The 27,318-nt window shown below is 37.5% G+C and overlaps 1 protein-coding gene across 1 annotated transcript; it reads left to right on the top strand.

The window, feature by feature from the left end:
* The first annotated feature begins 1,404 nt into the window (after nucleotides 1–1,404).
* Nucleotides 1,405–27,166, top strand: ARSJ (arylsulfatase family member J). The gene is made up of 2 exons (XM_058192985.1): nucleotides 1,405–2,260; nucleotides 24,910–27,166. The coding sequence occupies exons 1-2, from the start codon at nucleotides 1,932–1,934 to the stop codon at nucleotides 26,282–26,284; spliced, it is 1,704 nt and encodes a 567-aa protein (XP_058048968.1). The 5' UTR covers nucleotides 1,405–1,931; the 3' UTR covers nucleotides 26,285–27,166.
* The last annotated feature ends 152 nt before the right edge of the window (nucleotides 27,167–27,318 follow it).

Genomic DNA, 27,318 nt, shown 5'->3' with positions numbered 1-27,318 from the left:
GAAACCAGTAGGAAAGAACATGACACATATATCCAAGGAGCGTCTGACACATATCTGACCTCTCTCCTTTTCAGGAAGTACGGATGAGGCAATGGAAGGCTAGACCTCAAAAAAGGCAGAGACAAGGATTTTTTTTGCCTGTGAATTTGTGAAGAAGAAAGTCTTGTCAATTCCTTGGACTATAAAATGAAAATGCGATTCAGCGCTTGATAACATTACACTAGCCTGCTCATTGGCCTGTTAAAGCTTGAAAAATCTGAATACATAAGGATGCTAGAGAACAGTGGTGGGTTGCTATCGGTTTGCCCCAGTTTGGGCAAACTGGCAGCTGTGGCAGGAGGCTCCGCCTACCCACCTTGACACTTCTGTGCATGCACAGAAGTGTTGTTCACGTGCACACCCACAAGCAAACTGGTAGCGACGGGTTTTGAAACCCACTATTGCTAGAGAAGATTCTTATGCTTGGAAAAAACCCAGAGCAACAGAAAAATAGGCAACAACAACTGTGCATAATTCCTCCCCCAGCTAGGTATGTAGATAGTCCTTGACGTATGACTGCAATTGAGCCCAAAATTTATGTCGCTAAATAAAACATTTGTTATGTGAGTTTTGCCCCATTTTACGACCTTTCTTGCCATAGTTATTAAGTTAGTTATACAGTTATTAAGTGAATTTGGCTTTCTCATCAATGGCTAGTCAGAAGATAACATGACCTTGGGACACTGCAACTGTCATAACTATGAGTTAATTGCCAAGCATCTGAATTTTGATCACTGGACCACAGGGATATCGCAACAATCATAAATGTGAAAAATGGTCACTTTTTTCAGGGCTAAATGAACTATTTGTAAATTGAGGATTACCTGTAATACATTCCTTCAAGAATTCCCCAAGTGCTTACACTTTTTTGTTGTAGACAATGGGAAAACACGTCAATTTTTAGATTTGATTCTAGTTTTAATTGTTTGAGTTGTATATCTCACCCTTTTTTTAAAAAAAAACCCAAATAATTATTTTTGATTACACTAAATATGATTTATTGGGTTAGGGATTTTTTGTTTTCACTATGAGTTGTATTGTGTGTTGGGGTGTGTGTGTATGTGCCCTGAGGGAGCTCAACCAATCTTATTGTACATATGTTGTGCACTGACAATAAATAGTTGAATTGAATTGATAGTCCCGGCGCTACTACATTTGCAAAGTTCTCCCAAAAGCGTTTGCTACTAAGCCAGGACTTTTCCTCCCGGTCAATTCTAGCCGGCAACGGAGGGCGTGCGCGCTCTGGACCGAGGTCGGGAGGCGGGCGTTTGGCTGGCCTTTTTCTCGCCAAGGGAGGGGTGGGAGCGAGGGAGGCGGGCGGAGAGGGAAAGGGAACGAAGCGGGAGTTATTCGCCGGTGGCGGCAAGAGGGAAAAAAGCGAAGACCTGGCGGGTCGCGCCTTTCCTCTCCTGAAAGAGAGAGAAACGTCATTTGGGGGGGGGGGAAGAGTTCCTTCCCTGGAGAAATTCGGGAGGTCGACCAAGCGAGCTTAAGCGGGCGCGCGCGGGACTTTCCCCTGAGTCTGTCCCGCCAGCTGTGGGACAGTGGCATAAATCGTGCTTCCAGTTTGCCTGCAGCTGGCAGGCGAGAGCTCCTAGGTTGCTGAACCAGGTTAAGATGGAGCAGGGAGCGGTCAGTATCGGCGGCTGAAAGCAACCGAGCGCGCCGCCGTCGATGGTTTGAGATCCCCGGGACCACCACCCTTCGACGACGACTCCTCTGCCGTCCCACCCTGGACACTCCCGAGTCTTGGCCGGGCGACGTTTGCCATGGGCTCGCCTTCCCTCCAATACTTGGAGAAGACTTCTTGAGTCCTAGTTTCTCTTTCCACCGCAGGAAAAGGGAAGCGCGGGAGGGACCAGCGGCGCTGAACCCGGCTCTGCCGAGGGAAAATGCGAGCCGGGTGGTTGCTGGCCGGTTTCTCCGTGCTCAGCCTCCTCGCTCAAGGCTACCTGGCTGGGGCGACGACGGCAGAAGAAGACCCCGAGGAACCCAACGGGACAGCCAGATTGGAAGAAGACTCCGAGACACGACCTCTCCCTTCCCAGCCGCACCTCATCTTCATTCTGGCCGACGACCAGGGCTTCAGAGACGTTGGTTATCACGGCTCAGAGATCCGGACTCCTACCCTGGATAAACTAGCCGCGGAAGGAGTTAAGTTAGAGAATTACTATGTCCAACCGATGTGCACACCGTCCAGAAGTCAGTTCATCACTGGGAGGTAGGTGGTATGAGTGTGTGAGAGATCATTAACTTGATCCCGATAAGCACATCAAACTTGTCTGGAAAAATACATGCTTATTTTATTTAATTCATAGATTAATTTTATTTAATTCAAAAATTCATAGTCTTTTTTTTAAACAGTTTGATGTGCTTATTTCTGATGTGTTTTATTTCTTGCACACCACACGAATTTGAGGACATGCTAAACATCAATTTAGCACAATTCTGAATATAACTGCTCAGAATTAAGTCTCATTGAATTTAATGGGTGGGCTTACTTCCAGATAACTAGGAATCTTATTTTGCTGATGAGAGAATATTATGAGGTCATTTTCTTTTTAAAGCATCACAACTCCACATTGTTGGTATTTGTTACAGGCTAACATGTCACACCTGGAAGCAGGGACTTTAACCAATAGCTGTACTTTTGTTAAATCCATTCTTTCTTAGGTAGATGTTGCAACCTAAAATTACGGATTTCGTAATATTTCAACAGCATGTAATTTATATAGAAGTACTTCAGTGTTTTTGTCATTCTGTTCATGTCAATAGTATCAGGTAGCATTGTTCTTTATTTGTCTTAAATGTTAGTCTTCATTTTTATAAAGTACAAACAACAATATACAAAAATAAAAAAATTACAACAAAAAATCAAACTAAACTAAACTAAGCAATCCACAATAAGAAATAAAAACGGAAGAAAATAAATAAATCAACTTCCTTATATAGAAAAAAAACTTCCTTATATACTAAACTGCAATCACTAGCTTACAAAAAATAATGTATATTATGATTTTATAATCCAATGGAAAATATTGTAAAATATCTTAAAATCTATGCCAAGAAGGGCATATTGTTTCATCTTTTGATTAGCATGAAATAGATAAGTTACACATCTCCAAAGGCAGACTTTACCATTTGGAATAATATCACTTTTCCAATTTCTCAGTAATATCCTTTTAGCCACCACAATGCCTGGTACAACCATATTTCCTAATGGACAGTTATTTTAGAGCTTTGGTATATAATTGATGGTCACATTGATATCTTTAACTTTTAGCAGTTTCAGAAACTGAGTTTCTCCATAAAACTACTTATGTATCTTAAAATACCAGTCCGCCTCCCAAAGTGTCAAAGATTCACAGGATCATATGAACTAATGAAACCAGAATTTTTGAACATTTCCAACCAAGAAAATCTGATCTTCATCTTTTACAGTACATCCTTTGGGGAGTCCAACACATTCTAAATACATTTCTTATTAATCAGCTTTTTACCAATACCATTTAAACATTTTTAAGAAGATGAATCTATTAATGGGGCAATTTTGGAGATTCCAACTCTTTAATCCATGTTTAATATATTCCAGTAATATCTGCTGTAAAAATATTCTTGAACTTTTGATAAAGATTTATGGCTGGTTTAACTTCTGTTGTGAATTCCATCAAATAGGAAAGCATCACAGGTGCCTTTGAAGCAGCCAAAGTTTCTAGCCAAAATGAGTCATTAAATATGCTTAAATTGAAAATACTGCCACTGTTGTGAGCTCAGTTGACCCAATTCTCTTTAAAGTCAGGAAAAATCCTTAAGATAGTCTTATATAAGAATTTATTAAAATTGCTATCCTGGCTTCCACACATATTTTCCAATAAAATATTTACCACCTATTTTAAAAGTAGAATTTTTCCAAAGAGTTAAAAATTCATGATCAGAACCAGGTCTATACCACAATATAGCCCAAAGATTTTCCCCAGATTTTTCTAAGAACTTATATCATGACTGTTGAAGTTATAAATAATTATTTTCCAACAAAGATCATAAAGCATTATGATTAATTACATTTTCACTTACATATTTATGACTGGCATAATCTAAGTGCAATGATATTTTTGCAAATCAGATAAATTAAATCCTCTCTGCTCAAATTATAGTTACTTCAGCTAATGAAAGCCTTGGTGAGCTACCATCCCAAATAAAATTCCTAAGTAATCTATCAACTTGAATTATTATTATTATTATTTTTTTGCTATTAACACTGGGATACTGCTAAGGACATAAATCAAATAAGGAACAATATACATGTTAATAAAATTAATGTTACCATCAGACACAATGGAATTTTAAAACATCCATTTACACTTAATAAAACTTCTTTAAAGTTTCAACATATTAATTTCTACTTATTTAAAAATATTTTGGCAGAAATGCAGTCCCAATTAATAAACATAAGCAACGGATATCACAAAACTCAGATTTTTATTCTCTTTATCTACTGCAATGATATGCTAGAGCCTGAAGGAAGTAAGCAAGTTTTATCCCAGGTAATTTTATAGCCAGAACATTTTCTAAAACACTGTACTACCTATAAGTACCTGCAAGGTACTTATTGCAAAATATCATATAAAAATAATATCCCACCAAAGCACTATCCACATTGTCCAAAGACTGTTACACAATTCTAGCTAAAGGATTAAGAATAAAATAAAAAGCAAGGATGAAGTGACAGCCCTGCCAAGTACCACATTGTTGTTCAAAAGAGGTTGAAATTATGGTTTCTGATGACTCTAATGTACCATGGCAAATAATGCATCTTAATCCAATGAACAAAATCCCTTAGAAAACCAGCAAAGCTAATTACTAGCTTTGAAAATTTAATCTGAACTAAATCAAAGGCCTTTTCTGAAACTATATCAGTAGATATTAGTAAACTGAAGTTCCTTCTGTGTTCAGCTATATCTAATCAATCAATTAATAAACATAAATTGCCTGTGGGAGGAAACTTTCAGACGAATGGTACTATGTTGATAGAATAGAAACAGACAGTAAAAGAATGTGGTCTTGGAATATCCAAGTCTTATCACAATATGCCTCTGGCAGTGATGGCTAACCTTTTCCAGACCGAGTGCCCACAGCCTGCGCAAACCCTCAAAATGCAATACATGTGCGGCCCCCCACATAGGCCATGCCCCCCAGGCATGCGTGCTTGCCCCATATGTGCCCCTCCCTCTGTGCATGCACATGCGTCCCGCATGCACCCCGCCCCTGTGCATGAGTGGCAGAGACCCAACGAACAGCTGGCCAGTGGGAGGTGCGCATACATGTGCAGCGCAGCTGAGCTAGGCGATGGTTTGCGTGCCCACAGAGACGGATCTGCATGCCACCTCTGGCACATGTGCCATAGGTTCGCCACCACTGGCCTATGGCAACCCACTGGAATTTTTTTTTTTACTAATATATTTTTTAAAGATGGTAACAGTAGAAAGGAGAGAAACAATTTGAGAGTTATTAATTGATATGTATGCTTATATCATCTAATATGTCTGCATATGTATGCCTCTATCATTTCCTTTCCTTTCTAAAATATATAAATATCAGAGCATCAGTTTGTATGCAGGGATGTCTTTCATTATTCTTTTGGTAGATCCCCTCCAGTATATACTGTCAAATAAACAATATAATGATCCTTGATTATTTGCCTTGGGCTCTGCATCTAATCCTTGTTGACTTTTTATAAGCCTTGATTGAGAGTGTTGGTTACCTTCTGCCACCTAGCCAATAAAGTAATTAAAATTATACTATCCACATTAATTAATGAAGTGGACCTATCACTTGTGTATAATTTAGAATCTTTATATGGTTTTAAAATCAGCCTTAGCTATACCCCATAGAACAATAGCAGCATTCTTGACCTGATTTTATTTACCCTTTCTGTCTTCTTTGGAAGGAAGGATGAATCAGGGCCTTTGCACCAGGAGGTTTTCATCTGCAAAATTAAATAAAAGTTTCAAGTGGATGAACAAAAGCTACGGTTGTTTCATTTGTTGTCATCTTTAAACCTTAACTCCTTTTTATGGTATGATTTATGAATTACCTATTAATAAATGTGTCCCCTGAAAGCTATTTGATAAGATCTATAATTTTACAAAATTTTAAAGAAATCCAATAAAACTTCACACAGGGGCAACACATCAAAATAGAGATTTAAAACACTTCCATTCTTTACCTCAGGTGAAGTTCATTCCATAATGCTTCTGATTCTCTATCACTGAAGTTCAGGATTCCAAAGCAATTCCTGATGCTCTCCTTGAATTTCTGAAAATGTACCTGTATGTTTATTTCTAAAGTATTTCATTTTAAACCAATTTCAAGGATCACATTTACTCTTAAAATAATACAGCGTTGGAGATGAATTTGTTAACTTTAATACCTCATGCTATTTTAAACTGTAGATTGTAGAATATCTCCAAAGAGACTGCTTCACCAACTTCAGAAAAGAGAGTCCATAAGCATCTTCTAAAATTGTTTAAATGTGCTTACTATCAAAATGTTATCTTCTATATTAACATCTATCTATTTACTTAAATCTATTAAAAGTAGTTCTAATCTCAGTTGTTGAGAAAAATTATCTAGCAGTTTGACTACTTTTCTGTGATGTTCTCAGATCTTTGAAGAATGCTAGAGGGCATGCTTAAATATTCTCTTCATGTAATTAATATTATTTCCTATCTTACACATAAATCTGTTGGAGTTTCTAATGCTTTAAATACTGCAATTTCAAATGCTTGTTAGAATTGTTACTAAGAAATGTATTCCCATATAATTGTTAAAATTATAGCTGTAGATACCCTCAACTGTTTCAAGGAGCTGCCTGTTGATATGTGTGTCTTGTATATGCATGTATATATCAGTGGTGAAATCCAAATTTTTTTACTACCAGTTCTGTGGGCGTGGTGTGGCTTGGTGGGCGTGGTGGGCGTGGTGTGGCTTGGTGGGCGTGGTTGGCTTGGTGGGCGTGGTGTGGCTTGGTGGGCATGGCAGGGGAAGGAGACTGAAAAATCTCCATTCTCACCCCACTCCATGGGAAGGATATTGCAAAATCTCTATTCCCACCCCACTCTGGGGCCAGCCAGAGATGGTATTTGCTGGTTCTCCGAACTACTCAAAATTTCCACTACCAGTTCTCCAGAACCTGTCAGAACCTGCTGAATTTCACCCCGGTATATATGTATATATTTAGAAAGGTGGTTTCCTTTATTAATTCATTTAAATGAACTTCTCATTCCTAGCAGGCATTTCTCCACCATACTCTTATCTGTCTGAATTAATGTCATTTCAATGAGTTCTCTTTGTGTTCAAGTTCATCTTATCTTGAACCTCTCTTCATTTATTGTAATAAAAATAAAAATAAATTTAATAAATATTAAATCTATATCATTTATATATTTGTTCCAATAGCACAGAATTATTTAGATGTATAATAATTTTGGAGAAAGCCACTTGAGACAAAAAAGATTAAAGAATAATTATTTAATTAATAGGATAAAAGCTATTATAGTAATAGGATAACAAGATAAAAAAAGGGGGGGGAATTAATGTTTCTTATAAGGGAACTCTATATCACATTTATGCGATTTAGTGGTTCATGAGTGAGCAAAATGTAAATAGTTCTTGAAATGTCAGCAAATATTCATAACTCTAGTATTTAAAGAAAACAGAAAATCCAGAATTTTAGTCAAAAGAAGTTAATGGAAATAAAATTATAGATGGACTCCAACATAAATCAATATAAATTAAGAAATAATGGGACAAAAGCAATAAACACTGCTGATTTTATCCATAAACAATGTTAAATTATTGGTAAGTTATTGGAGGCAATTTTAAATGGTGGGTCAGTTGTTTGGTTGGTTGTGATTGATTATGCTCCAACAAGTCAGTATCAATTTTTAGTGATCGAAAAGGTAAATTTTATCCAGGAGGATTTGTTTCCAATATGATCCTTCAGGTCTTCCAATAGTGCACCAGTCATTGCTATAATTGAGGTCATCCATCTTGCTGCTGCTTGTCCTATTTTTCTTCCTTTTTCCAAGGATTATAACTTCTCTAAGTGTTGAAAGTTGCACAGAGTTGGTATAAAGTATTTTCTTCTCATATTTCTTCTCATATTATATCCAAAACAGAATTTTCAGACTGGCTATTTGTGCCTGAAGTGAGAACGCTGGGTTGAATTTTTTCAGGATTTTTTTTCCCCTTTGGCTGTCCATGATATTCTCAGGAGTCTTTTTCAACACCAAATTTCAAACGTGTCAATGCTCTTTTTATTCTGCTTCTTCAAACTCCAATTTCAGCATAGACTATTGCCTACCTGATTGTATTATTTGTACGTATAGACCGGGGTGTCAAACTCAAGGCCTGGGGGCTGAAGGACCGGCCTGTGATGCCTCTGCCAGTGAAAATGGAGCTCAGGAGGGAGGCCCTCCTGAGCTCCGTTTTCGCTGGCAGAGGGTTGCAGGAGGCCATCACAGCCAAAAACGGAGCTTGGGAGCCTGTTTTCGCTGGCAGAGTGCTCGGGCCAATAAAGGTGTCTGACATGAGTGACGTCAAGCTGGCCATGCCCGCCATGGCCACGCCCCCCTCTGCACCTTCCGAGGTCAAACAAAACCCTGATGAGGCTCTCAATGAAATCAAGTTTGACATCCCTGGTCACACATCTTAGCATCTCAGTATCATTTCCAAGGCCTTCAGGTTCAAATAGTAGTTTGTGGTGTATTTTTCATTGCTGGCTCCTTTACTGCTTTTACTCATCCTAAAATGAGGTAAATACCCTCCCACGCACACACTTTTAATGCCTCCATTGTTCTGTACCTGTAGTTATTAGTTTGATCTTTATATTTAATCTTACTCCCATTTGTTCAATGTACTCCAAGACTTTTATTACTATTGCATTTCTTAAGAATGTTCATTTTATAGCACTTGGCAGAACATATTTTTTTTCTCCTGGAACTAAATAATGTCAAATGACAGTTGTTTAGTGCAAATATGTGTTCACTTTCACATTAAGTTCTAAAATAGCTACAATGTCATACTTTCTTTCTCATAGCAAGAATATTTCACCACTATATTTTTTGGTCAGATGAAAAGTTTAGCTTGTCCATTTATCTTATTATAAATAATGGACCTTCAGGTTTTTTTAAGATGCTGACAACAACATGCAAGATAGTAGAAGCTAAGAAGTGTCAATCAATGGATCCTTCCAATTCCACCCATTTCTTTGAGATGGGTGCTTATAGTATAACCATGAATGGAATACTTGACAAAGTTCATTAGTTCTTCAGCAGTTAAACATAAGGAGTCCTAATCTATTTCATATCAAAATGCCCTTTCATGATATATTTTCCTCTTCAGTTTAGAAGTCTTCTGTTTAACCTGCCCTCTAGAATGCCATCTTTTTGTTTTCAGTTGCATTCTTGTCCAGTTTTGACTAGACCAGTCAAAACTGACTAGACCAGTTTTGTGATCTTATCTTGACAATCTGTTTAATTGACTGACAGTTTGACATTTCAAAGGTCTTCATAAAACATAAGTTTGAGTCATAGGTAGTGTATCTTATATTCAGATCTGTTTATATAATAAGTAGTTTTGCTGGACTTGAACCATGTTCCATTAAACAGGGTGGAACGTGTCCATTTTATAGCACCAGAGCCATTTATAATGTACCATTGAACTCCTTTCTTCCTATGCTTGTGAACTTTCCACTATATGAAGCAAATTGTATTGTATAGAAGAGAACCAGATGTGCATTAGATTATGAGCCAAAGATAGCGTGCTTTTAGGATACAGCATATTTAAAATATGTTATATTTCAGTAGATTTTTAAATCTCTAAATGGCTAGAAGATGTGTGAAATACAATTTCAGTAATGCACTCCATTAAAAAAAAACCATGAACCAAAACAAAACAAAATGGTAATATGTCAAAAGAACAGGAAGATTAAAGAAATACAAAATACATTTGTGATAATAAGCTCTGTTTTACAACTTGGGTACAAAATGGTAATCTTTCAACATACAGTGTCTGTTATTATGTGCAGCTCTCACATGCAGCATTTATGCAACATAAATGTCTTCGGAGAAGGGCGGGATATAAATGCAAATAAAATAAAATAAAAAATAAAATGGGAGAATAATTGGGAAGCATCTGTTTTCCATTTTTCCTCTGTCTATGGCACAAGTAAAGCAATATTTTGGGGGAGATAATAATGGCAATCGCCGCACGACACACATATAGGCTCATTCCATCACTCTCAGGTAACCCTCTTATAATTTCTAACAGAGTCGTGGGGCTCCCAGCAACCCTAGGAAAGTTGAGCTGATTAGCTCTGCATATTTATAAGCCAGCTATTTCTCCAAAGGAAATATTACATAATAGTTTTGGAACATTGCTTTGGTAATGTAGCTTCCCATTGATGGGAAGTTTGCCTTGCCTGTTTTGCCTGTAGGATTTCCTACCGATCCCCTGCAAGAGCCAAGACATTATGCTGCCACCTCTCAACTATCTCAACTGAACAAGGACATCTTCGCTACATCCACAATAAGAGCCAATATGGTAGCTAATTTTATTTTGTATCCTAAAAAAGGCTAATGTGAACAGGTAAAGAGTAGAAATGGGATGCTGTCTTGTCTCTTATTTTTCCTTTGGAAAACAGCAATTGTTGCACTTTTTTGTATCATCCTTAAGAAATTACTATCAACAAATTCCAGATGACTGCAGGAGGACATGAGTTGTTCCCATCTTTTAAAAAGTTCTGATAAAATCAGTCTGACATCATTGCATGAAAAGATTTTAGAGCAGATCATAAAGGGAGTGATTTGTAAACACATTGAAAAAATGTGGTAATTACCAGAAGTCAATCAGCATAGGTTTGACAAGAAAAAATCTTGCCAGAGTATTTTTTTCTCTTGTTTTTTAAATTTGGTGAATTTTTTACGCAATAACTGTGTAGGAATGCTGTAGACATAATATAGCTTGACCTTTACAAAATATTTGATGAAATACCCCACAACTTGTTGATAAGAAAGTTTTGATTTGCAGATAACATAACACTGGATTGGATAGCTAATAGCCAAAAGATGGAAGAAATATTCAAAATAATCTTAATAGGTTAGAGAGGTGGGCTAAAAGTAACTACCAGTAAGTGAAATTTAGTAAAGACAAGTGAAAACTCATTAGGAAACAAACACAGAGATATAGCATAGATCAGGGGTCTGCAAACATGGCTGTTTTAAGACTTGTGGACTTTAACTCCCAGAGTTTGTCAGCCAGCTTTGCTGGCTGAGGAACTCTGAGAGTTAAAGTCCACAAGTCTTAAAAGAGCCAGGTTTGCAGACCACTGGGATAGATGATATCCAGCTTGGTAATGATAATTGTGAAGATGTAGAAATTGTATTTGATTGGAAACTAAACTTGAACAATGTTGTGCAGTTATAAAAAAAAGGCAAAAAGAATTGCAAGAAATAATTATTCCACTTCATCCTGTCTTGGTTAGACCAAGGGTATGCAAACTTGGCAACTTTAAGACTTGTGGACTTCAACTCAGCCAGGCTGAGGAATTCTGGGAGTTGAAATCCACAAGTCTTAAAGTTGCCAAGTTTGGACAGCCCTGGGTTAGACCTTATCTGGGGCATTGTGTTTATTTTCAATTTTCAGAGTAGCTGGAAGAAGTTCAGAGTAGCTGGAAGAAGTTCAGAAAAGGACAATGTAAAATAATTAGGTACCTGCAAACCAAACCCCATGGAGAGAAGGTTGAAGAAATGGTTATGCTTGGCCTTAAGTTACTAAAGGGGGCATTATGATAGCATTCTTTAAACGGAAGGATATCACATGGAAAGTCAAGATCTGTTCAGTCTCATTTCAAAGCACAGGGCATGAAATAAAAGATTTAAGTTACAATAAGACAGATTCTGATTTAATGATAGGTGGAAAAACCCTTCCTAGTAGTGAACCAGTTACCCAGCGGAGTGAATCAAGGAAGGTATGGAAGTTGGAGAGAAGCTGGAATCTTTGCATCTGCCTTTTACTGCAGAAGATATAGGGTAGATGCCCCTATTGACTTTCTCAAGGGGAGCACTGTAACAATTAAAACAAATTGAGGTAACTGGAGAAGCTACTCCAGCAACTCATAGGACACTATGAGAGATTTCACAGTAATAAATCACTGGGTCATGTTGGCATCCGCCTGACTTACTGTAAATATAAAATTGCTGATTATGTTGCAAAATTATGTAACTTGTCCCTCAAGTCAGGCTCCGGCTCAAAGAACCAGAAGATAGTTAATATGACATCATTTTTTAAACAAAAAAGGAGCCAGGGAGTTCCAAGAATTTATGGCCAGTCAGCTTAATGTCTTTTCTGTACAAATTGCTAGAAATAGTAATCAAAGTGAAACAGCTAAACATCAGGAAAAATAATTGTGCTGAAAGAAAATTGGAGTTCTTTAAAGTTTCTGGAAAAACAGATCTCATCTTACCGAATTTCTGGAGGTGTTTTTCACAATGTTTTTTTTTTCCGTGTCAGCAGCATGTGAATAGATAGGTCAACATTATTTATTTCTACTTTCAAAAAGCCTCTGACAAATTTAGTCAACAAAAACTCTTGAGTAAACTTAAAGGTCAGGGAATACCTGCCCTTTTTAGCTTGAACTCCTTGCTGTTGAATTTTGTGCCTCCTATAGTTGGACAATGTTTTGTAGAGCTGTTAATTCAATGTATCAGCTGAGTCTTTGTACGACCATTGAGATGCATTAATTTAGAATTAATGATTAAGATTCTTATCTTTCTGTCCCAACCCAGTGCCAAGCTCAGCCTGAAATCTGTCTGAAAAATAGCTATTAGGACAGAGACTAATTGATAAAATTGGAGCAGGAAGCCCTTAATTTTGAAGCCACTAAAGGAGGGAAATGTCCCACAAAAAGTCAGTATTTTTTTGTGCAAATTTTAGTAGCACATTCTTAGGGTGTTGGGGACAGGGCAAATGCTGCAGATTAGTGCTTTCTTACCAATCAAGACCATTATAGTCTAGTCCCATGATCTAGTCCCATATATCTTTCAGATGATTTATTGTATTGTTTTGGGGACCAAAGAGTTAAATATCTATATCTATATATCATGGATCCACCTACATGAATTCCTCCTTTTGAATGAATAATGCTGTAGGCTTCATATATTCTGCTTATTTTTCAACCATGGTAGTGAATAGCTGTATGCATTGATAAAGTCATAAAAATGATAGCTCAAGAATCACATTTTGACATCAGGAGAAACATACATTTGTTAACCTCATAGTAATTATTTTGACAATTCAAAATTACTGGAAAGGAATATGTCAAAATATTCAGGGAATTGTGAAAATAAAATTTTAAATTAAAACACTTTGTAACCATTTGTTACAAATGATTCAAGAGAGAATAAATGAAAAGTATCACAATTTATTGAAATCCAAATCTCAACCAGCAAATGCTCAGTCTTACATATAGGAAAAAAGAACCCAAACACTAAGTACTTGCTTGATGGACATTACCTTACAGATGACTCCCATCCCATTAAAGACCTTGGAGTTTTCATGTCAAATGATCTAAGTGCCAAAGCCCACTGCAAATACATAGCAAAAAAGGCTCTAAGAGTTGTAAAACTAATCTTGCGTAGCTTCTTTTCCAAAAACACTACACTACTAACCAGAGCATATAAAACATTTGCTAGACCAATTCTAGAATACAGCTCACCTGTTTGGAACCCTCACCATATCTCTGACATCAATACAATTGAACGTGTCCAGAAATATTTTACAAGAAGAGTTCTCCATTCCTCTGAAAACAACAAAATACCTTATCCCACCAGACTTGAAATCCTAGGCTTGGAAAACTTGGAACTCCGTCGCCTTCGACAAGACCTAAGTTTAACTCATAGAATCATCTATTGTAATGTCCTTCCTGTTAAAGACTACTTCAGCTTTAATTGCAATAATACAAGAGCAACCAATAGATTTAAACTTAATGTCAACCGCTTTAATCTAGATTGCAGAAAATATGACTTCTGTAACAGAATCATCAGTGCTTGGAATACTTTACCTGACTCTGTGGTCTCTTCTCATAATCCTAAAAGCTTTAACCAAAAACTTTCTACTATTGACCTCACCCCATTCCTAAGAGGACCATAAGGGGCGTGCATAAGCGCACAAACGTGCCTACCATTCCTGTCCTATTGTTTTTCTTTTCTTCTTCCTATATATATATAGCGGTATATATATGCTTATACCTTTATATACTATATAACCTTTCTGTATGATAGTTACATATATTGTTGTGACAAAAATAAATAAATAAATAAAATAAAATAAATGCTGAAGAAAGATGCAGAAACTAATTGGCACAATATTAGAAAAAACAAGAAGCTTGCCAATCATGATATTGAGACAAAATTGGAGAATATGAGGCAATGGTGAAACTGACAGTATATATATATAAACTGACAGTATATAACATATATATATGTTATATATATATAACAGAGGTCTAACCAAATTCAAGCAGGAATGGCTCTCTTACAGACAACATATTAAAGAGCAAGGCAAGCTAAGACATATAAACATGACTTTGAAGATAAGAAAGAAAGAAATTAACAAACAGCTAAAAAACCTAAATAGATATAAACATCATCTGTAAAAGTTTAAAGAAAGTTATGAATATCTAAGTAACAATTAGTGGTTGAGGAAAATAAAAGGAAGAGGGTGAAAATATGTTCTATTTAATTTCTATAAGTGCTCATCTCAACAATTAACTGTGGGTGGTATACATCATAAAACATTAAAACAATAAATATAAATGACACCAAGTAAAACTGTTACTATCGATGATAATACAGCCATGAAACAACACATTCATGTTGTATATTCCTTTTTTTACAATATTATACTATTTCTTCTTGCATCTCTATTTTTCCCATGTCAGCACAATATTTAAGCAATAATAGCACTAATAAAAGGTGTTTTATTTTTTTAAAAAAGAAAAATTGTGGAGTCCTTAGTACTCTCTGAACTTTGTTGTTTGCTTGCGGACATTTTATTACCTGGCTAAGTAATGTCATCAGTGCAACACTGATGAAGTTAGTTCAATCCTGAGATAGATTTTACACACACACACACACACACACACACACACACACACACACACACACACGTTTTCGTAGATTTTCACAGGTATAGGTATGTAGGTTTTGGCATATTCGGGTACAGGAGGTCACATTCCCAGAACTCAGGACATTTCCAGGAAGCCCATTACCACTACCACTTCCCAGAACTCAGAATGTTTCCACACAGCCCATTAACCCGGTTGTTACAACACAAAAGACTAGGACCACACCCACACAGGATGCTATAAAACAGCCTACCAAGCTGCAAACACCCCTCCATCTACCAATGAAGACGCAACCACACTGTTGTGTCTTGCCCGCCCTCAGAGCAGCCGGGGCCTTCTTACCTGCTCCCCAACACTGAGGAATGTATGCCTTCCGGCCCAAGTCCTGGCTCCATGCCCCCACAAACTGCAGAAGAAGGAGCATCTCCCTGCCCCAGCCCTGACTCCATGCCCAGGCAAACGGAGCAGCTAGACCCCTCCCCCTCATCCACAGCAGGTGAGCCTGAGGAGGGTTTACTCCCAAGAACAGCTGATTGGAGTGACCCTCGCATCAGAAGATTGGAGAGGCGGAGGCAACAGAGGGAAGGGAGGGGCAGGCCTTAATGAGTGCTGAGTCATGGAGCCACACCCCATGGCCTATATAAAGGAGCTACTTTCTGGCAGTCTCTGAGTCAGGCAAAAGTCAAACTTATCTTGCTGAAGTCACTTACTGGTCTCCTGCCTGCTCTGAGGACTTTGCTAGGACTTTGGGCAGAGCTGCAGAGGCAAGCCTGATTCGGATTTCCCGGACCCAGCCGTCAGCGGAGGAGTGGGACACGACACACACAGCCAACCAACCCGCTCACAGCAACACTCCCCACCTCCCCACCAGTATTTACAGAGAGACGGCAGTTCCGACCACGCTTTGCTCGCACAAGCACGAAGCCGAAAGCACCAGCCTGAAGATGATGAGTGAGACCTTGTCAAAATGTCGCCAAGATACCCTCAACCTTCACGGGAAAAGACCCGAATATGCCAAGACATATATATATATATATGTGTGTGTATGTATGTATGTATGTATGTATGTATGTATGTATGTATGTATAAAGCTCGGAGCTGCAAAGGTGATTCTTCTCCCATCTGTGTCTCTTTCCCTCTGTCTCCATTCCTGAAATATTCTATTTTATTCTCCATTCGCAAGTGAATAGTTCTGTGCAAAAGCTGCTCTTTCTTAGCAAATATTGTATGTGTGTGTGCATTTGAGAGTGCTTTATCTTAGAAAATTCTCCCACTTTGCTATGGAAAGAAAGCTTTTAAAAAAAGAAATCTTTGCTTCTTTTCTTTCTTTTTTCTTTCTTTATCCTCTTCCTACAACTGAACATTGCATAAAAGGAATCCCTTTTAAGATGCTGTCCGCAGCCTTTCTCCTGCCACTCTCTCTGAAGTACTGCTTTGTTGATTCTGTCACTCCAACTCTCTGAACTCCTTCATCTCATACTGAAATGAATGTGCTAAAATCATCATAGATTGTCTGCTTATCATCTGATTGCCCGGAATATCACTATTTCAAATATTATTTCAAATATTGCATCGATTGCCAACTTTAATTTTATTTTTGACTTCTAAAATATGTCATCCAGTTTAATAATCTAAAAATTTCAGTCCCAAAAGAATTGGCACTACAAAAGGCTCTAGTTCGGTGGCAGTGAACCTTTTAGGCTCAGCATGTCAAAAATTCAGGAAATGCCTAACTTGACTCTGCAGGTGTGTCAATCCCCACTGAACAAATGGGAAGACTTAAACTTAGAATAACTTTATTGTCATTTTGAATGTACACTAATTGGCATACATTAAAATGAAATCCCATTGCATACAGCTCTCAAAGGGTCTCTACCAGTGGTGTGTTTCTACTGGTTCGCCCCGATTCGGGTGAACCAGTAGTGGTGGTGGTGGGAGGCTCTGCCCACCCATCTGGACGTCTTCACGGATGCTATGCGCATGCACAGAAGCACCCTGCGCAAGCGAAGCAAGCAAGCAAGTGTACACACTTCCAGTTCCAAACTGGTAGCGAAGGTAAGAGGAACCCACTACTGGTCTCCACCCCAATTGTCTATCTCTTGTGCAACTTCCAGAGGGACTGAAGGCCATGTGAGAGCACATCTGATCTTCACATGGCCTCCTCAGCCTGCAAACATCACATGAAACAGGTCGTGTTTTCGAGAATAGTTATCAGGTCTTACTGTACGTTAAAGTTTAATGGCGTGTCTCCTTTAACATGTGTGTCATAAGTTCACCATCACTGTTCTAGATTAAAATATCCTAGATCAGGGGTGTCAAACTCTATTTCATTGAGGGCCACATCAGGGTTGTGTTTGATCTCGGGGGCTGGGTAGGTATGGCCAGGGTGGGCATGGCCAGCTCGATGTTACTTGTGTCAGAGCGCCTTTTGGTGGCCCGAGTGCTTTGCCAGAGAAAATGGGCTCCCAAGATCCATTTTCGCTGGCAGAGGCACTATGGACCAGTCCTTCGCTGCTTCCAGGGTGGCCCCGCAGGCCAGATAAAAGGATTCGGTTCCCGGGCCTCGAGTTTGACATCCCTGTGTAGATAGTATAGCTCCTGGCACTTTATATTAATTCCTGCTTGCTAGTTCCATCTTTGTCAGACGTCTGGAAACCTTATTTATCAGATTTTCTTTCTTATCTTTCTCTCTGCCTTGGTTGTGTAGAACTATGTGGAACAAAGCGTGTTTAGAACTCCAATTTCTCCTTGCTTGATTCTCTATCCAAGAACATCATTCTTGTTGGATGAGCTTAAGAACTCATTTAATTTGCTTTGGCAACTGGCTGTGGAACTGTTCTGTCAGCATCATACTGAATATTCTATAATGGTATCTGAATTGATTTCTTTCAACCATCAATCTCGGTTAACAGAGCAAAACTGTTTTATGTAACTTTTTTTTTGGTTTTTTACTAATGCTAACTGTAGAGTTTGCAGTTCTGCAGCTTGAGCTTTATTTTTTGGACTCTTCCTTTATATGGGATTGGTGTTTGATGACTGTAGAGAATATAATAACACAGATGACACAACCCAGGAAGTAGGAAGCCTTGACTCATTCTTGGTATCAAAAATTGCAATTCACAGAATATTTATGGATTGCTGAAAATGGGGTCAATGAAAGCTTACATGATTTATCAGAAAGCTGCCAGGTCTACATAAAATACACATTTTGATTTCATGTCAGCTATGCAGTGACCTCTGCAGCGTTTGCATCATAATGTATGAATTTATTTTATGAGAATTTACATTTTGTCCCATATAAAGTTATAGAACGTCTCAAATATATAGACAGCTGGACAGAGCATAAGTATAATATATTGTGCCTTGAAAAAAATGTATAAAACAGAAAGGTAAATTTTGTTTAATGATATCTGGGGAAAATAAGTAGGGGAATAAGTTTTATTGAAGGCCAACTATGATGTTAGGTAAGTATCTAATATCAATATTTTGGTGCTATTATGAATTTAATTGGTTGTTATATTAAAAAAGACATTGTATTTTTATAAAATGTAGACAACTGTTAGAGATAGATCAGGATTCTAGGAAGTTAGAGCTGCTGCAACAATTTAAAATGCATAATGATCTGGAATAAATTAGGAAACAGGAGATAAGAAACACCCCTAACAAGATCATGTTGCACAGGTAGGTTTTAGACAGAACAAAGAAGCTTTCAGTATCTGTTCAGAAAGTGGTAATTCACTGCAAGGAAAACGTTCCAATTTAATGTTACATTTGATAGGACTATAGAATCAAAGTTTTTCCATCTAGCCTGAACAGTTTCTAATAAACACATATTGCAAATATTTCTAATAGTATTAGTGATTCTCTAATAGAATACAGAGCTAATATAGAATTAGCTGAATGATAGCTAATTAGTAACCAATAGGAAAGACTGTTTCATGCTAAATCACATAACTGATTTAGCCCAGGTTCAGCTGTCTTTTGACAGCGACTTTCCAAAATTCTGTTGTGTTATATAAAGTTTAATTTTTTAAAAAAATTTACATTTATATCCCGCCCTTCTCCGAAGACTCAGGGCGGCTTACAGTGTGTAAGGCAATAGTCTCATTCTATTTGTATATTTACAAAGTCAACTTATTGCCCCCCCAACAATCTGGGTCCTCATTTTACCTACCTTATAAAGGATGGAAGGCTGAGTCAACCTTGGGCCTGGTGGGACTAGAACCTGCAGTATTGCAGGCAGCTGTGTTTTAATAACAGGCTATCTTACAGCCTGAGCCACTCAAGTTGCCTTGGCATTTGCTAAGGCAACTTTCCCCAGTCTGTTTACTGGTCAGATGCATTGCCTACAGTTCCCATAACTGAAATTTAGCTTAGCCATTTGCTGGAGGGCATAATATTGTGGAATTTTATGTGCAATGGATAGACTTTTAAACAGATTTTTAATCAATTTGTAAAATAAAGTCTTCCAGCTTTTAAAACTTTAATCTTGATAATATGCTGTTGTTTTTCCTGGAGGAGGGCTGAGCAGTTTAAACATTTTAATTAAGCTACCCAAGGGCGATTTCAACAGAACATTCATATGTGCATATGATAATTACTTTTATTCTATCCATATTATGAAATTGTCACGAATAACAATTTTTCATCTGGAATATCTCGAGAGGCTGTTATTTTAAACGTCTAAAAGATTTTTTTAAAAATGCTCTGCTAACAGCTAGTGATATATAATATATTTTAAAATAAAGATTAAAAATATGCAAAGTAAAGTAGTTACATGCTGTAATTCAGCAATGGGAAACATGCTTAATGAAATATTAAAATAACTGATAGAATAGTCCTTGCAAATTAGAGTAAATTCCCAAAGAGATAGACACTATCTCTAAAGAGTATTCCCGTCTGATTTGTGCCTAGCAAATACAGAACAGGAAAGGAAAACAGCAGCTAGAATGATTAGGATATTAGAACAGATCCCCTGAAAAAAAGCTACAGTATTTCGGGTGGTCTTTAGTTAAAGGTGACACAGTAAAAGTGTACAGGCACAGGTAGTCCTTGACTTACGACTAGCTGCTTAACTATTGTTTGAACAACCAACTTGATAAAGGGAACTTACAACCCAGATCCAAAGTTCCCATGGTCTGCCTCCCCCCCATAGTCACTTTGGACACTTTGGTCACTGCACTTTGGACACTCAGTGGCACAGGTGCATTTATGATCATTTGCAGGGTCCCATGGTCATGTGACTGTGTTTTCCAATAGTTTTGCTGAAAATTGGCATTTCCACTTTTGGGCAAAACTGAACCCATAGCAAACAATGGGTTAACACTTAATGGCTGCCATTTTCACTTAACAACCATAGTATTGCCATTTACAACCCCTTAATGACCACTGCAAAAAAATTGTAAAAATGGGTCAGTTTTATGACTGACCCGTTTAAAACCATCATGATGTGTCCCTAAGGTGCCTTATAGGACCATTGTAGTTGCATGTTGAGAACTATCTGTAGTTCTGCCTTAATGATCTTATTACTTACTTAACAACTATTTGAAGTTGCAACAACTTTAGGAAGAGTGCTCTACAGCCTGCAAAGGACCTTCCAGCCATCATAAAATGTCATAATCACCACTTTGGGCCCTTAGCAACCAGCTTACATTTAGAAGTGGTTGCAGCAGCTGATAGTCACATAATTATGATTCATGGTGGAGTTTTTTTGCCGTTTTCCAAAAGAAATCAGCAAAAACCTGTTCATTGCATATGCTGGATTTGGTTGCCAAATTGAGTCAAGACTACTTAATGACCACCACAGCTTGCAACCTAAATTCCAGATCTAATTGTGTTTATAAACTGAGGACTACCTGTATGCAGGTAATCTTTTACAATTTTAGAAAAGGGAGTCGATCGTTGAAAATAAGTATGGGGAAAGTTAGGGGCATAGTTAAACTTTGGGATTTGCTGCAATCAGACTTGATGGTTACAATTTAAGCTAGTCAAATCCATGGAAGGTATAATTATCAGTGAATGCTATTTTTAAGTATAAAGGTTCTTTTTTGCTTCCTGAGTCTCAGGCAACATATGCCTTTACTGTCAGCAGAGGGAACTCATCAGTGGAAGAATGCTATCCAGGGCAGCCCATATTTGTGGAGTTCCTGAATGCATCTAATTCGATAGTAATAATAAACCCAAATTCTACAAATCCTGCAAAGTTTTGTTTATGTCCAGCAAATGAAATCAGTACAGTCCTTAATTTAATGTTGCTTCCATTAGCTCGTTGTATCACATGAAGCATTACGTTGTATCACATTAGCTCGTTGTATCACATGAAGCAAATATTTGTATGCTCCTAGAACTCAAGCCATTGTGTATGAACTCATCAGAATAGATTCTAGCTAGATTTACAAAAGAATGGGGTTTATAGGCAGGGACACTGATTATTTTTTTTTCCATACAGAGATTCAGTAAAATACAGCTCTGAAATTCCAGGAATGGTCAAGAATATATTACAATAGTCCTCTTAAGATTGCTATTAGAATTCCTTTAACCTTTTCAAATATTTATTTTTGACAAATATGTCCTCTTATGTAAATGGTATCAGTTTAAAAAACAACAACAAGATTACATGTATGGGCTGTAGGACAAGAAATAACAACAATATAAATGACTTTCCAAAGCAGGACAGTAGATTTAAATCAGTGCTTCTGCAATTTTTTGAAAATGTAAACTATTAAATACATTCAGAAAATATAGGCGCCCTTCCCACTGCGTTTATCTTTAGGAGCATGGACTTCATGTTTTTTCAGTGAATGAGATAATTATGTTTGTGTATTCCTTCCCATTTCCTTCCATTTTCAAAATGTTATTCAGTCGTTCAGTTGTGTCTGTCCCTTGATCTACATAATTTCACTTGTTCTTTTAAGTTCACCCTTCTGTCATCAATAATAGTATCTGGCCACTTTGTCACCTCTTTTTTTGAAAGCCTTTCATTTTTCTATGCATTCTTCCTTGACTTTTCCTTACATTATGCATTCAAATATTTAACCTTTAGCTTCATTATTAATGCTTCTAGTGAGCAGTCTGGTTTTATATCATCTAGTACTGAATAATTGGCCTTTGTAGCAGTCCAAGTTGCTACAGTCTCAGATATTTTTTTCCATACAGAGATTCAGTAAAATACAGCTCTGAAATTCCAGGAATGGTCAAGAATATATTACAATAGTCCTCTTAAGATTGCTATTAGAATTCCTTTAACCTTTTCAAATATTTATTTTTGACAAATATGTCCTCTTATGTAAATGGTATCAGTTTAAAAAACAACAACAAGATTACATGTATGGGCTGTAGGACAAGAAATAACAACAATATAAATGACTTTCCAAAGCAGGACAGTAGATTTAAATCAGTGCTTCTGCAATTTTTTGAAAATGTAAACTATTAAATACATTCAGAAAATATAGGCGCCCTTCCCACTGCGTTTATCTTTAGGAGCATGGACTTCATGTTTTTTCAGTGAATGAGATAATTATGTTTGTGTATTCCTTCCCATTTCCTTCCATTTTCAAAATGTTATTCAGTCGTTCAGTTGTGTCTGTCCCTTGATCTACATAATTTCACTTGTTCTTTTAAGTTCGCCCTTCTGTCATCAATAATAGTATCTGGCCACTTTGTCACCTCTTTTTTTGAAAGCCTTTCATTTTTCTATGCATTCTTCCTTGACTTTTCCCTTTACATTATGCATTCAAAATATTTAACCTTTAGCTTCATTATTAATGCTTCTAGTGAGCAGTCTGGTTTTATATCATCTAGTACTGAATAATTGGCCTTTGTAGCAGTCCAAGTTGCTACAGTCTCAGACACTTTTTTCACCATCACAATTAAAAAGCATTGCTTTTACGTTTTGTTTAACTTGTAACCAAACATGTAATTGCTATAATGTCATCTGGGTAACATAGTGCTTATTCCTGGCCAAATAAACATGAGGATTCCTTACATTTGTTCCATGTATTAGTTGGAATGATAACCAGGCTGTTTTTGATTAAATATATAATGTATATTTATGCATGTGAATAATTAAAAACTATGGAATTTTTTTTATTCTAAACATTCCAGGCTTTTTTTAATAGAGTTTTTTTTTGGCTGTGGTATTTGTACAAGTAGCTCATAAGTAAGCATATTCTTTCTCAGATTGCATTGCTGGGGTTGGATGGACAGGAAGATCTGCTTTTATTTAAAGTTCTCATTCTACAGGAAATGAGTCTTAGCATGACAAGTCAGCATCAAATTCCATCCAGCTTTTTTTTCTAGTGTACATAAAGACGCCTGTCTTCTGTAATATAGATTTAAACAGAACTAAGAGAAATTTGATTATGTGATTACTATCCCTCTTCAGCAAGTAAATGAAATGACTAAGATTTAAAGAACTAAAATCCGCTTCACTATATTGCCAATAATATATATAGCAAATAAATTTTTAAAAAAATATACAAATCCATTTTCTATTTGTCGCCCTGGTGCTACCATTTACATCTTCACAATTATAGGAGAAAGGACAAGCTATCCTTCAGTGTTTCATGGGACTCTTAGTATATCCATCAAAGATGGGCTCCATCAATTTCATAAGGGTTAAGATAATACCTATGTAATAAATGTTCAATTTATTACAAAGCATTGAAGTGAATGCTTTGATTAAAGCTTCAATTTTACCTTTTACAATCACTCAGTTACTAGAGGGGCTACTTCAATAAGATACTGAAAATTCATGAGTATTATACTACATCACTTGAATGTTTTTTATGCTTGAAATCTGAAGTTGTTTTAGAAATTGCCAATAGTTGATTTCAATTCATGCATTCTGGGTCATTTTTTGACAGTATCATTCTGATACTGGGATACAAACAACTCTTTTAGAGTCATATTTGAAAAATATTTAGGATGCACTTAAAATGATTAGTATAAAATAAGAAGGAGGGAGGGAGGGAAGGAAGGAAGGGAGAATCCCAGAACCAGTTTTTTTGTGTATTTGAAGACCAATAATTACTTAGACTAATAAATGAACTTGAGGCTTTTATGGAAGTCACAGGGATTATTTCTTTTAATCCACCCAGTAAACAAAATAGTCTTCATGATTTACTATTATTTAAATGATTACAAAAACACAAAAACAGTAATAAATAAATAAAAACAATTAAATGTAAATTATACAATAATGCACATTTTTTAGCATAGGAAACATAATGGCCATTATTCCAGTTAGATCATAAAATCTTAAAATCAAATTGATTATAAATCTGTACAAATGCCAGAGAGAAGAGAAGCCGCTTTGCCTTGTACCTAAAAGACATTTTCTCAAGCATACCATCTTGGAGAAGGCGCTTTATTGGTGAGTTTCCATAACTTGTATCCACCTGCCATATGTCACTGGCAAAGAGCCCTGGGAAGATAAAGAAGGAATATCTTTCTTGACTAAAGTGTTTCAGCAAGAATGAATTTTCATACAAGGTATCCAAAATCTCAGATCTGGAACCCAGAATTTAAGCTTCAGAACCGTGAAGAATGTGTGTGGGCTTGCTTCCAAGTAAAGGTGGATAGAGCTGTGCTCCAGGCTCTATTGTGCATTCCATCCTGTTTGTGATACTTGTTTACAGTTCAGTTTTATCTCCTTTATCTAAGGTGTATTTTCTTTCTTTCAGGTATCAAATCCATACAGGTCTTCAGCATTCTGTCATACGGCCGACCCAGCCAAACTGCCTGCCTCTGGACAATGTGACACTACCTCAGAAACTGAAAGAAGCAGGTTATTCAACCCACATGATTGGCAAATGGCACTTGGGCTTTTATCGCAAAGAATGTATGCCAACTCAACGGGGGTTTGATACCTTTTTCGGCTCTCTTTTGGGTAGTGGTGATTATTACACCCATTACAAATGTGACAGCCCTCGAATGTGTGGCTATGACTTGTATGAAAATGACAATGCTGCTTGGGATCATGACAATGGAATGTATTCTACACAGATGTACACTCAAAGAGTGGAACAAATCTTAGCCTCCCATAATCCCAGGGAACCTATATTCTTATACCTTGCATACCAAGCTGTTCACTCACCACTTCAGGCCCCGGGCAAGTACTATGAACGTTATAGATCAATTAATAATATCAATCGGCGCAGATACGCTGCCATGCTGGCATGCTTGGATGAAGCTATCAACAATGTGACCCATGCATTAAAGCGATATGGTTATTATAGCAACAGTGTTATAATTTACTCTTCGGACAATGGAGGCCAGCCAACAGCTGGTGGAAATAACTGGCCTCTTAGAGGAAGCAAGGGTACTTACTGGGAGGGAGGGATTCGAGCAGTTGGCTTTGTTCATAGCCCTTTACTTAAAATCAAGGGAAGTGTATGCAGAGAGCTTATACATATAACCGACTGGTTTCCAACACTTATTACCTTAGCGGAAGGACAAATTGCTGAAGATATACAACTGGATGGCTATGATGTATGGGAGACCATCAGTGAAGGCAGGCGGTCTCCCAGGATAGATATTTTACACAATATTGATCCCATATACACAAAAGCCAGAAATGGTTCTTGGGCAGCTGGCTTTGGAATATGGAACACTGCCATTCAGTCAGCCATCCGTGTAAACCACTGGAAACTGCTAACGGGGAACCCAGGATATGGTGACTGGGTCCCTCCTCAGTCTTTTAGTAATGTTGGCCCCAATCGCTGGCACAATGAACGGGTTTCATGGACAGCCGGAAAAACTGTGTGGTTATTCAATATCACGGCTGATCCTTATGAACGAGAGGACCTCTCTAGTAAGTATCCAAGCATAGTCAAGGAGCTGCTGCGGAGACTTTCCCAGTTCAATAAGACAGCTGTGCCTGTTCGCTACCCACCCAAAGACCCCAGGAGCAACCCAAATTTTAATGGAGGAGTGTGGGGCCCATGGTTTAAGGAGGATAAAGCCAATAAGATGTTAAATAAAAACAAACTGGGTAAAAAGCAAAAGAAAACCAAGAAGAAGAAAGGACATTCCTTGAATTGCCTTTTCAATCAATGATTTCAGCTGGAGTTTTATGCTGCGATTCTAATTATACTTTCATTTGTCAAAAGCATTATAGGCTGACTTCCCAAGTAAAGGTGTGTAGCCTCAGAATGTCATTGCTGAAGTGAAAGTGAAATATTCTTCAACACCTGTAATTGAAATATCAACACCAAAATGTCATCTATGCGCTCTTGAGGTTTTTATATGGGCTTGAATTGGAACAGAAGAATTCATATATAAGATGTGGTTAACATCAATGCCTATGCAGAGAATTATAAAGTCTTACGATAAGTGAAATGTTTTGCACTCGTGACTAAATCAACCCCAGTTTCTAGGACACTTGACTATATGATTTTGAACTCGGACCCACTTGCACCTTTAATTAGACATGTAAAATCCCCACTTGATTAAAGAAAATAGACCAAAACGAAAAAGACAAAATGTTAAAAGAGTTTGAGTTTATCTCCTAATTTTGATTGGATGAAGCAGATTCAGACATTGCCACCAAAGTAACTTAAATAAGTTGTGAAAAGGCTGCTTTAGATTTTGCCTGGCTTTAAACTGGAAAGGATTTTTTTTCCTTTCTAGAATGTGCCAGGCTATAATTCCTTCCAATAAAAATAAAATATAAACAAAACTCTTTATAAATGGTTATAATTACAAAAAGATTAAATCAAAATCCCGGATTAGATGATGTGTACATTAGTTACTGAACATGTCATGTTTTGATTGAAAACTATGGTTCAAGATTTAAATACAAGATTCTACTTCCGTGATGGCAAACCTATGGCATGTGAGCCAGAGGTGGCACGCAGCGCCCTCTCTGATGGCACATGAGCTGTTGCCCCAGTTCAGCTCTGCCGTGCATGTACGCGCGCCTCCCATCAGCCATCTGGTCTTCCAGTCTCTGCCATGGATATGCGGGGGATGGGGCATGTGGGGGGGTGCATGCACATGCGTGGGGGGTGGGGTGTCGGGGGGCACGCATGCATGCATACTGCATAGGGGGGTGGGGCGCATGCATTGCATTTTGGGGGTTTGGGCACACT

Source organism: Ahaetulla prasina, chromosome 8 (assembly GCF_028640845.1).
Source record: "Ahaetulla prasina isolate Xishuangbanna chromosome 8, ASM2864084v1, whole genome shotgun sequence".
NCBI lineage: Eukaryota > Metazoa > Chordata > Lepidosauria > Squamata > Colubridae > Ahaetulla > Ahaetulla prasina.
This window is presented reverse-complemented; position numbering and strand designations above follow the sequence as displayed.

Excerpts from the sequence above, each read along its gene's own strand:
- ARSJ (XM_058192985.1), top strand. The coding sequence starts at position 1,932 with ATGCGAGCCGGGTGGTTGCTGGCCGGTTTCTCCGTGCTCAGCCTCCTC. Across the intron at positions 2,261-24,909 it reads AGTCAGTTCATCACTGGGAG|GTATCAAATCCATACAGGTC; the intron begins GTAGGTGGTATG and ends TCTTTCTTTCAG.